Below are 14,553 nucleotides of genomic sequence, written 5' to 3'. Positions count from 1 at the left end.
TCCAACACATCTGAATTATGCTGGGATTTAACTTTTAGCCAATTCCATTTCTGTACTTAAAAAAAAATCTAGTTCAGATCTTATAATTTATTAACTTCCTCTAGGACAGGAGCAAGATAAATTCCTCTGTTTTAGACAGAAAATAGATCATGTCAGTTAAATGAACTTTAATTCATTCATTGAAACACCTGCAACTGGCAGCAAAAATTCCCAATGTACACTACTCTTACTAACGTGAGGAGACAACTTTGTGTGCTTTTTTTTTCCATTCAAACTGGTTTATAAAATGAATTTTTTTAAACCATCCAACAGAAGGTACATAATTTAAAACATCCTATAGAAACGACATGTTACCAGTAATTTACAATTTTAAAAAACTCAGCCACAAAAAAAGTCAAAGCTAAAAACAAGATTTTTACTATGAATCAGTGCTTCTATTACCCTTCTGAAAGAAGTTATATTTTAATGTGATGTAAAGGCAACATTGAAAATTCTTCTTTAAATTAACCACCTAATTTATCCCTAAAATTACAAAGAATCAAAGTCTTTTACAGGTCGAGCGCAGTAAACTACAATGTTCTCTCAGCACAAAGCAGCACTAGAAGAAGTAACAGTTATAGATGGGAGTTGACTATTTTGCAGTGGCTGCTCCATCAATAACAAAACAGACATCAGACGGTATCCATCCCAGAGCACAGACACAACTACAGACTAGATGTGAAGAATGCGTCACACTCTTGGCTGATAAATGTCCTTTGTCTTTGACTCTTTCTAGTTTGAATGAAGTGGATTTTTTAAAAGTCTAAATCAGGTCACATAAGTTGGCTGCTTAAATAACATCATGATGAGGTATGAAAGCTCTGAATATCCCTTATATTCAGCAGGATTTACCAGAGTTGTATAATAGCTTGTCAGGGGCACCTTCCAAATAGTTTTTACACTTTGGGGTTATAATGAATTCTAGAAGAGGACAAGTCTAAAGAAGTTTAAAAGGGTATGCTCTGAATCAGAAGTGAGGAACTTTTCCTTCAGAATTCATTTTGAACAGCACATCAACAAAAGAATCTTCTCTGATAGTGTATCCCAACATTGAGTCAAGATGGCCAACTAGCACCGAGAAGTTGTATTGAACTCATTTGCAGTTCTCTTGGCAATTAAGCATATTTTTTCATTCCAGTCCAAGCACAAATGTGGATCACTGAACACAGTACTGGAAGCGCCATTTGCAGGTACAGAGTGCAGTCATCATTAAATGAGCCAGAAGGTGGATATTGTTTTTATTTGGGTGGGGAATAGGGGGCGCACAGTACTAACAGGAGATGAAATAAAATGATTAGGGAACAATGAGGTTGTAAGATCACTGCCCTTATTTGAGTTAAGCAGGTCATGTTGCAAAGATGGTAATTTTTTAAAGATAAGGATGCTACATTAAAGGAATCACATGTGCAGCATGAATATATTAGAATCTAGCTGCACCTGACTTAAGAAAAAAATCCCTAAGTAACTTTTAAAAGTGTGTGTTATCTGCCAGTCACAGAGGGGAAAAGCACCTAGGGTGAACTCCAATTTAATGAGGACCTTGAACATCAGGACCACAAAGCCTGAAACATTTGTTTTAATGCAGAAACACAGCCTCTAGTTACACTGGTTGAGTCTGGGAAAACTGGACGGTGGTTTTTTTGTTTGCTTTGCTTAGTTTTTTATTGACTTAGAGGATATGGTTTTTGATTACTGAGGATTTTAAATCTTCATACCAGCATTAGGAATGAACCACTTCCAAATCCTAAGACACATAGACCAAAGAGATGCAAAAGCCATACAAATTAATATGTGCCCCTCTCCTTTCTGCTCTAAGGGAATCTGCAAACCAGTATCACATTTAAGAGTCAAAGTGTTAATTCTTCAGCATTCCTGACAACTAGAAAGCACATTCACTGAAGGCTGAAGGTGAGGGAGTGGATGGTTTAACTTTAATATCTGAAGAATGGCGCCAATAGAGGAAAGAAAACCATCCAATCTCAGTAAGTATTAATGCAAATTTGGCTAGAAAAAGCCACCGGATAATCCAAGGGTTCACTGTGGAAGAACTCATGAAAAGTACTCTGAAGTATACACAACAGGTCTAAACATCTCCCTTGTCGCAAGTAGTTGTGTGAAATTCAAGATAAAGGTTTAGTCTCATCTTTTAATGTCAATATTTTTTCCCACATTAAAGGGAATGAGGAGTCAGTCCTCTTTTATCCCCCATAAAAAAGGGAGCCACATTAATATATGTATATTCCCATGACTCTAATATAGGTGCGGATCTCCAAAGCCTAAGGATTTTTCCGTAAGAGAGTGGGCCGTTCTGGTTACCCTTTTATTAGAAGGGTATTCCACCACAGAGAGCCAGAGGTTTTCCAGATGTGTGTAAGAGAGCAGGTGCGCAAGGCAAGCAAATGAGCGCAAACAGTATTATGGAAAACATTTGAGAAGTTAGCTCCATGAGGACTGTGGGCTCCACAAGAGGACTCGACTGGGTAGCCTGGTCTGACACAGGAACGTGAAAGCAGAGTATTGCTTCAAAGCTGGAAACCTTCCATAGGAGCCTCACACTGCTGGAAGATGTACTGCTGCTGGCTAAGATCAACCTGGGGTGCAATGCTGCTGTCCTCATCTTCGGTCCCGAAGTAATGCTCTATAAGGTCAAAGGCCTTCTGGTAGATCTCCTGGTTTTCATGACTCTGTAAGAACTCAATTTTATCCAGACCTAAAATGAAGAATAAAGGAAAATCTTTATTGGGATTTCTAATATTTGTTGGAAATTCTGATAAAACTGTATTTTGCCATATGTCTCCTTAATTGATGTAAAGGAAGATTCTCTATTTGAATCTCATATTTTATAAGAGCACAGAAATGACTGCTGGGATTATACCTGAAAGCTAGTATTAAATACACATGCAAGCAACACCCAGTCTGAAGCAGCAGCAATTTCCATAACAATACCCATTTCATTGAGCGCCTTGCAGTAGCATTAGTGTTTTTATTGGACTCTATGGCCTAATTAATTCTTGGCCATAAGCTTCTTTAATCAAAGCATCTTACCATAAGCTTCTTCAATCAAAGCACAGTAAGGGTTAATGCCAGTGCCGTTCCTTTTGGCTTCTTGCTCTCCAAGCCTCAGGATATTTTCCAAACCATTCAGGGCAACCTGTACAATCTTAGAGTCCATGACCGTGAGGAGATCACAGAGTGGTTTGATACAACCCAGTTCTACTAGGTACCTAAATTAATACAAAGAAAATTTAGTCAAACAAAACTTTTAATTTTGTAGAACTTTCAAGAAATTGGTGAGTCATCCTCAAACTCACTGCAGAGATAAAAACAGGCTCTCATTCAACCATATAAGCTATACCTTATCATAAAAAAGCTATAAATAAATTATCACCAAACCAGTTCTCAGGCACGATCTCCATTCTTTTTTCTCTCCACAACTATGGACTCCGAAAAATAGGAATACTTTCCTACTTTGAATATGAGCAACTCATCAAAATAGTATAGGTTTGACTGAGTAATTTCATCTTTGTTTCTATAGGTAGCCACATCTCTGAAACATGACACACTTGGTGCTAAAAGCCAACAGAAGCCCATTAGGCCAAATATTTCAAAGATGATTAGAACTTTAATAAATCGTGAGAAGACTGTATGGGAAGAATAAAACAAACATAAGGATGATTCTAGAACTGGTATTTTTCTTTTTAATCCAGGCAGAATTTAGCAAGTAATCAAGATTAATGATAATAGAACTGAAACATGATTACTGTATCATATTCATAGCAGATATCCACGCCATTCTGTATCATTTTGGTTTCTCAAGTTGCATAGCTAGAGGCAGAGATAATGACTGCAGTTGCATATTCTATGAATGTGCAATTAGGTCATTTTGGAGCTTACTACTAGTGCTACTCTATTTTTCACTCACACATTTCTTTGGGTGGCAGGCGGGGTATGGGGAGGACTTCACTTTTTTTTTGTTTTTTGAGATAGAGTCTGATTCTGTCACCCTGGCTAGAGTGCCATGGCGTCAGCCTAGCTCACAGCAACCTCAAACTCCTGGGCTCAAGTGATCCTCCTGCCTCAGCCTCCCGAGTAGCTGGGACGACAGGCATGCGCCACCATGCCCGGCTAATTTTTTCTATATATTTTAGTTGTCTGGCTAATTTCTTTCTATTTTTAGTAGAGATGGGGTCTCGCTCTTGCTCAGGTTGGTCTCGAACTCCTGAGCTCAAACGATCCACCCGCCTCGGCCTCCCAGAGTGCTAGGATTACAGTCATGAGCCACCGTGCCCGGCCGGGGACTTCAAAAACACATAAAAACCAATCTCTGGCCAGGCAAACCAAGAACAAAAAGAGAAAAGACAAATTACTAATATCACAAAAGAAAAAAGGGTATCACCATACTACAAACTGCCCACAAATCTGACAACTTAGATGATAAAATGGACAATTTTCTTGAAAGACACAAACTTCCAAAACTCACACGTGGAGAAATGGATAATATGAATAGGCCTATATGTACTAAAGAAATTGAATCAGTAATTTATAACCTTCCAAAATAGAAAGCACTAAAATCAGATGGTTTTCACTGGTGAATTCTTACCAAACATTTAAGGACAAAATGATACTACTATTCTACTATTTCTCTTTCATAAAACAGAAACAGAGGGAACACTTCATATCTCATTCTATGAGGCCAGCACTTCCCCAATACCAAAACTAAATGAAGACATTACAAGAAAGGAAAATTACAGACCAATATTTCTTATGAACATAAATGCAAAAATCCTCAACAAAACATTATCAAATCAAACCCAACAATGTATAAAAAGAATTATATACCAAGTGGGCTTTATTCCAGATATGCCAGGTTGATCCAACATTTAAAAAAAAAAATCAGTGTAATCCATCACATCAACATATGAACATTTCAATAGATGCAAAGAATCATTTGACAAAATCCAACACCCATTCATGATAAAAAATTTTCTATAAACTGGCCAGGTGCACTGGCTTACACTTGCAATCCTAGCACTCTGGGAGGCCAAGATGGAAGGATCACTTGAGGTCAGGAGTTTGAGACCAGCCTGAGCAAGAACAAGACCCTGTCTCTACAAAAATAAAAATAAAAATAAATTAGCCAGGCATGGTAGTATATGCCCGTAGTCCTAGTTATTAACTCAGGATTCTGAAGCAGAGGATCACTTAAGCCTAACAGTTCAAGGTTACAGTGAGCTATGATTGTACCACTGCACTCCAGCCTGGGCAACACAGCAAGACTCTGTGTCTAAAAAGAAATTTAAAAAAAAACCCAAAAAACAAAAAACATGATCTCATTTACATCAGCATCAAAAAAGTATAAATCTAACAAAATGTGTACAAGATCTATATGAGAAAAACTACAAAACTCTGATGAAAGAAGTAAAAAAGATCTATTATAAATAAATGGAGAAATATTCAACATTCACAGACAGGAAGACTCAATATTGTTAAGGTGTCAGTTCGTACCAAGTTGATCTATAGATTCAATGTGATAATCCCAAAAATCAAAATTCCAGCAAGTTATTCTATGGATATCAACAAACTGATTCTAGAGTTTATACAGGAAGGCAAAGACCAATACAGTACAATAGAATAGCCAATACAATACTGAAGAACCAAGTTGGAGGACTGACATTACCTGACTGACTATAAAGCTGCAGTAATCAAGACAGCTTAGCACTGGTGAAAGAATAAACAAATAAACCAACAGAACAGAACAGAGAACCCAGAAACACACCCAAACAAAAACAGTCAACTGATCTTTCACAGAGGAGCAAAGTTTAATGGAGAAGGGATTGTTTTTTCAACAAATGGTGCTATCCATATATTAATATATACATCCCCATATGTAAAAATAATAAACCACAACACAGACCTCACTTATGCCTGTCATAAAAACTAACTCAAAAATGGATCACAGATCTAAATGTAAAATGCAAAACTATAAAACTCCTCAAAGATAACACAGGAAAAAACCTACGTGACCCTGGGTTTGGAGACGAGTTTTTAGATACGACATCAAAAGCACAATCCATGGAAAGAAAAAATTGATAACTTCGACTTTATTAAAATTTAAAACTTCTCCTCTATGAAAGTCACTGTTACAAGATGAAAAGAAAAGCCACAGACTGGGAGAAAATATTTGCAAAACACATATCTGATAAGAGGCTGGTACCCAAGATATACAAAGTACTCTTAAAATTTAACAGTAAGAAAATGAAAAACCCAATTAAAAAATTGACAGAAGATCTGAACAGACACCTCACCAAAGAAGATACACAGATGGCAAATTAAGATATGAAACAATGTTCAACATCATATCATATGACATTAGGGAACTGCAAATTAAAATGAGATACCACTACACACCTATTAGAATAGCTAAAACACTGACAATACCAAATGCCAGAAAGAATATGGAGCAACAGGAACTTTCATCTGTTGCTGGTGGGAATGCAAAATGGGACACTCACTTTGGAAGACAGCTTGGCAGTTTCTTAACAAAGCTAAACATTGTCTTTCCATATGACCCAGTAATCATGCTCCTAGACATTTACCCAAATGAAAATTTATGCCCACACAAAAACCTACACACAAATATTTACAGCAGCTTTATTCATTATTGCTAAAAACTAGAAGCAACCAGGATGTTCTTCAGTAGATGAATGGATAAACTGTGGTATATCCATATCATGGAATATTATTCAGTGATGAAAAGGAAATGAGCTATCAAGCCATGAATAGGCATGGAAGAAACTTAAATGCTTATTACTAAGTGAAAGAACTCCATCTGAAAAAGCTACATAATATATAATTCCAACTATATGATATTCTGAAAAAGGAAGAACTATATATAGAAAGAGTAAAAAGAACAATGGTTGCCAGGGATTCTAGGGGTTGAGTAAGGAGATAGAGATGACAGGTGAAGCAGAGAGTAATTTTAGGGCAGTAGAACTATTCTGCACAGTACTGCCATGGTAAACATACAACACTAGGCATTCTAGAACTATACAAAAGAAAGAGTGAACCTTAACATAAACTATGGATTTTAGTTAATAATAATGTATCATATCAGCACTGGTTAATTAACTATACCAAATGTAACCACACAAATGCAAGATGGTAATAACAAGGCAAACTATGTTCAGGGGAGGGAAATATATTAGAACACTGTATTATCAGCTCAATTTTTCTGTAAACTTAAATAGTCTTAAATGTTCTAAAAATAGTCCATTAATTTTTTTAAAGAAGTAGTTTTAGGTCATATTTAGCATTATTGCTTAGAATTATTTAACAGTATTGTGCCTAATTTTATTTAACTATTTCCTGGCAATTGAGACTATGTATGTCCTATGAACACAATGGGCCAGTCATCCATGCTTAGCCATTTCTATTTCCTCTTTCTTCACCCCATGGGTTTTACTCACCAAAACCTGTCAACCATTCTTTCAACATATCTAAATACTTCTCATAATTTTTCTTAAAAAGTGAAAACCAAACCTCTTTTCTCATTATAAACATACACATTAGTTGTTAAAAACTTGGGAAGCACTGAAAAGCAGGAAGAGAAACAAAAAATACCCAGAGATAACCACTATTAAATCCTAGTTCTGCTACTATATACAAGCTGGATAACTTTGGGCAAGTTCTCTGATTTCTCTGTGCTTCAGATTTCTCATCTGGAAAATTCTGGGAACCACAGAGAGTAAGTTTGCCACTAAACCCCAGTAGTCAACTAAATAGATGACTTACACAGACATGTCTTCATTACAACTTTACTGGCCTACATAGGTGACTCTAATGGATACCAAGAGACTTGTTCAGAATCTCTGAAATGTCCTCAAACTTGATGCTTCTTTGTTCTTGATGGGATCTATTCTCCGCCCTGCAAATCTTGGCTCTGTGACCTCTGATCCTATCACCTTTAAAAAGTTCAGTACCATCTAGTTGTAGAATCTTATGTTGTGAAAATCAGTATACTGAAAACTTGACTGAGGATTAAAAATAAAGTTTAAGGTCACTAGAAAATTTCTAGAACTTGAATATGATTAATTAAATGAATAACTTTAATATGAACTATAAAATTATTGACTAAAAGTTTCTTATTAAAAAAACTCAAAAATGTGCTGATATGTATTATAAATTCAGAGTTTTGAAAACGTTAAGTAGATTCTATTTGCAAAATATGGTCTTGGTAATTTATAGTCCGGTATAATTCATTTAGTAAGTTCTAAGTTCCCAATTCTAACCATTTAAACCATTTTAACACAGATCACCAAAGGTGTGCAATCACAGCAGTCAATAATTTTCTTTCCAAGGATGAAAAGGTCAGTGGTGGCATCACTGAGTTGGCTGATACAAGTATTCCTTAAATACCTTAAGAGTCTGTACTTTTCAAGATTAAGAGGGATGTAAGGTGATATTTTCTGATGCAACCTCTCATCTTTGGAGAATTAAGACTTGCTATATTATTTGAGAAAAGCATTATATGAAGGACTACTTCTTCAGGATTAAGTTTGAAGACTTGAAAAGATGACTGGAAAACAGCATAGAAAACAAGCACAATTCTATGGTTAAGGACTGGGAATGGTTCCTATGGGTGATGTATTTAAAACATCTGGATAAAATGTTTACTGTTCATCAAAGTGAGCTGATTTTTGTGGCAGAATAGACTACCACTAAGAATGTTTTTTCTGAATAAAGACATTTAGTGCACAAGAACACATTATCTAGAAAAGTGAGCCATTTTCTAAAATTACATTAATGTTGCAAACCTGAGAGAGTGGATCTGATTGGTAATTTTACATTTAGGAGTTCCTTTAAGGAGCAGAAATTTATGGGGAAGAAATCTAGATTTGGAATGGAAGAAAATGAGTTTTAAGAGACTGAATGGTAAAAGTCAGATTTCTTTAGATAAACAACAAATTCACTGTATCTAAAACCACTGCCCTTGAAGAGGATTTGCTCCTCTGCATCCTAATTTTTATCAATAGCACCACCATTTTCCAGTCATCTTTGACTTTCCTCTTCTTTGCTTCCAACAGCCTTCCACCAAGTTCCATAGATCCTTCTTTCCCATATCCAGACCCACTCATTCCTTTCTATTACAGCTATCATCGTAACCCTGGCCATCACTATATCCTGAACTACCGCAATGGCACCTTACTTGCTCTTTCTTCTCAAAACACTATGTTTTTCATGTCCACTCTTGAGGTCAGACACTCCAAGTTTTCCCAATATATTATATATAAGACTAAGGCCTTCATCCCAGTATTCAAAGTCCACCAATCAATTACTTAATTTCTCATCCTTGTGAAAGAATAACCTATAACAAGACTGATCTGCTTCAAAAACATTCACTGTGTGCACTCACACTTCTCTTCGTGCTATTCTCTCTCCTCCAAAATTGCCAAATCTCTACCTAAATGGCAAGTTTCACCTCTTTCACGAATCTTTCTCTAACTCCAGTCAACATTCCTTATCCCTCATCCTTAAGAACACAGTATGTATTAGCATTTGATTATATTCAACCTATAATTGTAGATATTTCCTAAATTTTTCTAACTGGTTCTTGCATCCAAATCTTGTCTCTTCAACAAGAATGAGCAGGAGTCAGATAGATGTCTTTTATCTGTGATAAAGTCAGTTTTTTTCCTGTAATTTGAAGTGTTAAGCTTTTTGCGATAATCTTTCAAGACAACTCTTTATATAGGTAAGAAGAAACTGCTAGGATATTGATAATTAACTTTATTATTATAAGTATCTATGCTGAATTTTAAAAAGGGACAGTAGCAATTCTCCTCTTCTCTCACACAGGAAAACACTCCTGAATACTTCCTCATGAAAGATAGCAAAATATTTTAGAAATGTTTTTAAAATATGTATGCTTATGGTTTAATTATTTTAATTAAGAAACATTTGGTATAAAATATGGAGATAATTAATGATTATAAATCTGAATTTGAACATAAAGTTTATCCAAATAACTATTCTATAGTACTTCATATTGTTGCCATCTGGTGACGGCATACTTAAAATCATAGTACCCTAGAATCAGAATCTTAGAGGTTGAAAAAAACCTAAAAGACAAATGTGCTTCTGAAGACCACTTGAAGTCTTCCTTGAATAACTTGTCCATTATGAACTTTACTGAAATAGGTATTGCCTATGTTAGTCTGCTTACATTTCTTATCTTCTCTACCTCATCAATTTTTGCAATTTATCAGGACTATTTTATTTCTTAATTCCAAACAGAGCACTCAAAATTAGCATTTGTTGAATGCCTACATTTAATCCACAAAGCAACAATGTTAAGAAGCAGCTATGGTTGTCTGATACTACATACGAGGAAAGGGTAATGCTTTCAACAACACTCATTTGAAACCGTCCTCCCTTCATCTGGATTCCCCATAAGGAAGTTAAGGCAGGCTAAGAGTCTAGGTTCTAATTTTCTCTTCATCATTACTTTTTTTTTTTTTCCTATCTGGACTAGTGAATGTCCAGAAGTTAGCATTTAATTATATGATACTCCTTTGAGGAACTGATTCCAATCCATTTTTACACTTTCTCTGACCATTAAGAGTATAAGTTGTTACCAAAGGAACCATGTAAGTCTCAAGCTGCTACAGATCTCTCTCTTTACAGAATACCATAATACTTCAGAAGACACTTGCCTCTACTGAATTTGGCACTTTATTCTAAAACAAACCTCTCTTTCAAGTCTAGTCTAATTCTACTATTAAGATACTTCTGATCAAGCAACTCCAGCGTAGGCTGAAGTTACCTGCAAGTATTTCTACTGCCTCAAACTTCAACTATGCCTTACTTCTCACATCTCAGAATTATTTTCAACAAAAAGAAATGAGAGAGATATAAGAAATCAAATGTATATTTGAGTCTAATTACAACACTGAGAACAATTTTCCAAAGGAGTAGAATTAAGCATTCTTATTTAATAAGATCATCTCTCACTTTATTCCTCACAGGTAGCTATTCTTTCACTCTAGGGTAATATGAAGCGAAGTTATAAAGGGACAGACACAATAATAATTTTTCCTTTCATTTACAAGATGCTACCTGACTAGTACTTACTTGATTTGTTCAGCTGATCCTCCGGAAGTTGCATTTGTGATGGCCCAAGCGGCTTCTTTCCTTGTCCGAAACTCAGCAGTTTGTAATATACTAATGAGGGCTGGAAAAATATTGGCATCTATCACAGTCTGAAATTACAGAAAAATTTAAGTGGGAAAAATTTTTTTAATGGAAAGGGAAATGATAAGATTTGCAAAAATATACATGATAATAATTATAACTTTTAAGCTAGCTTCACTATTGACACCCTTGCCTCTGTCAAAAATGAATTGGAAAGCATTAAGTCCTCATTACCCCGAATGTTTAGGCTATACTTGGTACCACTGATAACATCAATCCTGGAGTTTGTTATCCTTCCTGGAGTTTGTGATCTTATATCTCCTAGTTTTCTCCCTGAGTTTTTTTTCTCCTTTATTGTCCTCTCTTATTCCACCCACAGTAACAAATTATAAAAGTTCAATTTTCCATTCTTCTATTCTCATTTCTCTCATAGCATGCGATTTTGCAAAATGTACTGAAAACTCTCTAGTCCTCACTTCTCACTGGTACTCCAGCCCAGGACACCCAGCAGTTTACTTTAGGTCAGCCAGTCACCTCAAACACATCATCTACCCTCTGTACCAGATCACCTTTTCACCCTCTCTAGTTCACAAAGGCTATTTATTTATTTATCCATTCTAAATTCAGTCAGTTACCAAGTGTCCTTATCATTCTCAATTTAAAATGTCCTGAGTCCATCTTTTTCCTTCACTTAGCACTGCAGCCATCCTACTCCAAAGCCACCACCTCCCAATCAGATTAACAGAACAGCCTTATAGTGAATGGAATACTTTTACTCAATCCCACTCACATACTAACACTAAAGTAGTCTTCCCAAAATTACTGTCTTTATGCTTCTCTTCAGCTCAAGCACCTAAAATGGGTTCGCATCATTTCCTACATCAAGAAACTGAGTTCTAGGCCGGGCACGGTGGCTCACGCTTGTAATCCTAGCACTCTGGGAGGCCTAGGAGGGTGGATTGCTCGAGGTCAGGAGTTCGAGACCAGCCTGAGCAAGAGCGAAACCCCGTCTCTACTAAAAATAGAAAGAAATTATCTGGCCAACTAAAAATCTACATAGAAAAAATTAGCCGGGCATAGTGGCACATGCCTGTAGTCCAAGCTACTCGGGAGGCTGAGGCAGTGGGATCCCTTAAGCCCAGGAGTTCGAGGTTGCTGTGAGCTAGGCTGACACCACGGCACTCATTCTAGCCTGGGCAACAAAGAGAGACTCTGTCTCAAAAAAAAAAAAAAAGAAAGAAAGAAACTGAGTTCTGCATAAAAGCCTGGTGGCTGTAGGCAACCAACTACAGATGAAATCACCTAGTATACATGCTACAAATTGGTATAGCTATCAATCTCAGTCCCTAATTCAGCATTCTGGAAACAATTAACTATGCTTTCCTGGCCAAGAATTCTTTCTTTTATACCAGTGAAGGAAGTCAGCAAAGTTTACTAGAAAGACACCTAATCCTGGTCCTGTCATTTACTACAGGTGTTCTGGAGCACATCATTTTATTTCTCTGAGTCTCAGTTTCGTCCTTCTTTTTAATTTTATCTTTATTGACAAATAATAACTATTAATATTTATGGGGTACAATGCAATGCTCTGATATATGTATACACTGTGATAGATGAGAATGTTGGATTAGATGACCTCTATGTTTCCACTCATCCCCAAATCCCCTAAGTCTGTGTTTTATTTTTTCTGTCTCATTATTCCAGCCTTGACCATGGTCCATGCTGAACCCTTTGGCCCACTGTTTGTCTTCTACCTGAGTTACTCTCCTACTGATAGAAAGACAAAAGTAAAGGGCAGATAACCATTAGAAGAAAAATGGGTATCCATATGTTCATAAAAAACTGAAGTGACCTACTCCATGGGTCTACTAGACAATAAATATTTTACTTGCTAAGAGTAAAGCTAACCTGTTTAGCATAAAGTTCACCAAAACATTTTGGAAATAGAAGATACTATTTCTTGGATCTTGGTAAATCATCAAATATGAAAGGCAATGGGAAAAACCAAGGCCTCAGTGTAAATTTCCAAAGGCTTAACACCTATAAGCTAGGATAAAGAAAGAAGCAGACTATGAAATAAGACAACAATCTTGGAAGTTAGTGTTCTTCAATGCAATAATGAAAATAATATATATTTTTAAGGGTGACTGAAAAAAAACCTTACTTATCAATAAAAATACAGAAAGAAAGGCAGGTCCTATGAGATTACCTGGATCTGTGCCCTATTTCCAGCTGTAATATTAGATATTGTCCAACATGCTTCCTTTTTGATAGATTCCTTTGGGCTACTCAGCAAATGCAATAAACTTTGCAGAGCTGAGCAATTCAAAATTACCTAAAAGGAAAAGTTCAAAATTTTTACTTATTATATTGTTCCAAATAAATCTTTAACTCAAACAACTTATTTTAGGTAAAACATAGGCAAAGAAATAATATGTAAAACGTACTTACTGCTAATAAAAATTAGTTCCTAAGATTATCGAAGCAGTTTCATTATACATAATCACAACTGCTAAAACGGCACTTAATACGACATAATAATGTTTGAATTAGTAATTTGAAAAGGATTACTCATTCACCTTCCTACCCCTGTAGCATAACTCTTCTGGATGGGTAAATATATCAAGTGGCTAGAAAACACAGAAGTAGTCTGCAGATTTTTAAGTCTTCTGATAACTCTCTACCTGGTAGTCAATGAATTAATACATACTTACTAATAAGGTATGCTTAGTGAAGTACATCAGGTGCTTTACAGGATACAAAGATAAAAAAAAGATATTACCCCAGCTATCAAACAGCTTACAAAGGTGAGGAATATAAGACAATTCCACATGGAGAAGGAGACTTACTCTATCAGAAACTAAAATCATAAAGTTAGAATGATTCAAATAGTATGTAGCAGGCTCAAAAATCAATCATTGAAAAACAATAGATATCTAGTCCAGAAACAAATGCAAGTATTTATAAAGTATTAAGTATATAATGAAAGTGAATCCTTTCTTTCCTCTAATGACCTGTGGTTTTATTTAATAGAACTAGAATAAGAGGCTAAATAGTTGAAAAACATTTTTTCAAAATCAATTCTTAACCTCAACAGTTATCAAAATAAATTTGCAACCAATTAAGTATTTTTTTTTTTTTTTTTTGAGACAGAGTCTCACTTTGTTGCCCGGGCTAGAGTGAGTGCCGTGGCGTCAGCCTAGCTCACAGCAACCTCAAACTCCTGGGCTTAAGCGATCCTACTGCCTCAGCCTTCCGAGTAGCTGGGACTACAGGCATGCACCACCATGCCCGGCTAATTTTTTCTATATATATATTTTTAGT

General features: G+C 35.9%; 1 protein-coding gene across 1 annotated transcript in view; it reads right to left on the bottom strand.

The window, feature by feature from the left end:
• Positions 1-394: 394 nt before the first annotated feature.
• KPNA1 (karyopherin subunit alpha 1) overlaps positions 395-14,553 on the bottom strand; it is a 67,255-nt gene continuing 53,096 nt past the window's right edge. The window contains exons 11-14 of the mRNA XM_045540149.1: positions 13,439-13,564; positions 11,170-11,297; positions 3,085-3,263; positions 395-2,749 (exon numbers count right to left, since the gene is read on the bottom strand). Of these exons, the coding sequence (XP_045396105.1) occupies positions 2,562-2,749; positions 3,085-3,263; positions 11,170-11,297; positions 13,439-13,564 (621 nt within the window). The 3' untranslated portion in view covers positions 395-2,561. The remainder of the gene's footprint in view (positions 2,750-3,084; positions 3,264-11,169; positions 11,298-13,438; positions 13,565-14,553) is intronic.

This window comes from Lemur catta, chromosome 1 (genome assembly GCF_020740605.2).
Source record: "Lemur catta isolate mLemCat1 chromosome 1, mLemCat1.pri, whole genome shotgun sequence".
NCBI lineage: Eukaryota > Metazoa > Chordata > Mammalia > Primates > Lemuridae > Lemur > Lemur catta.
This window is presented reverse-complemented; position numbering and strand designations above follow the sequence as displayed.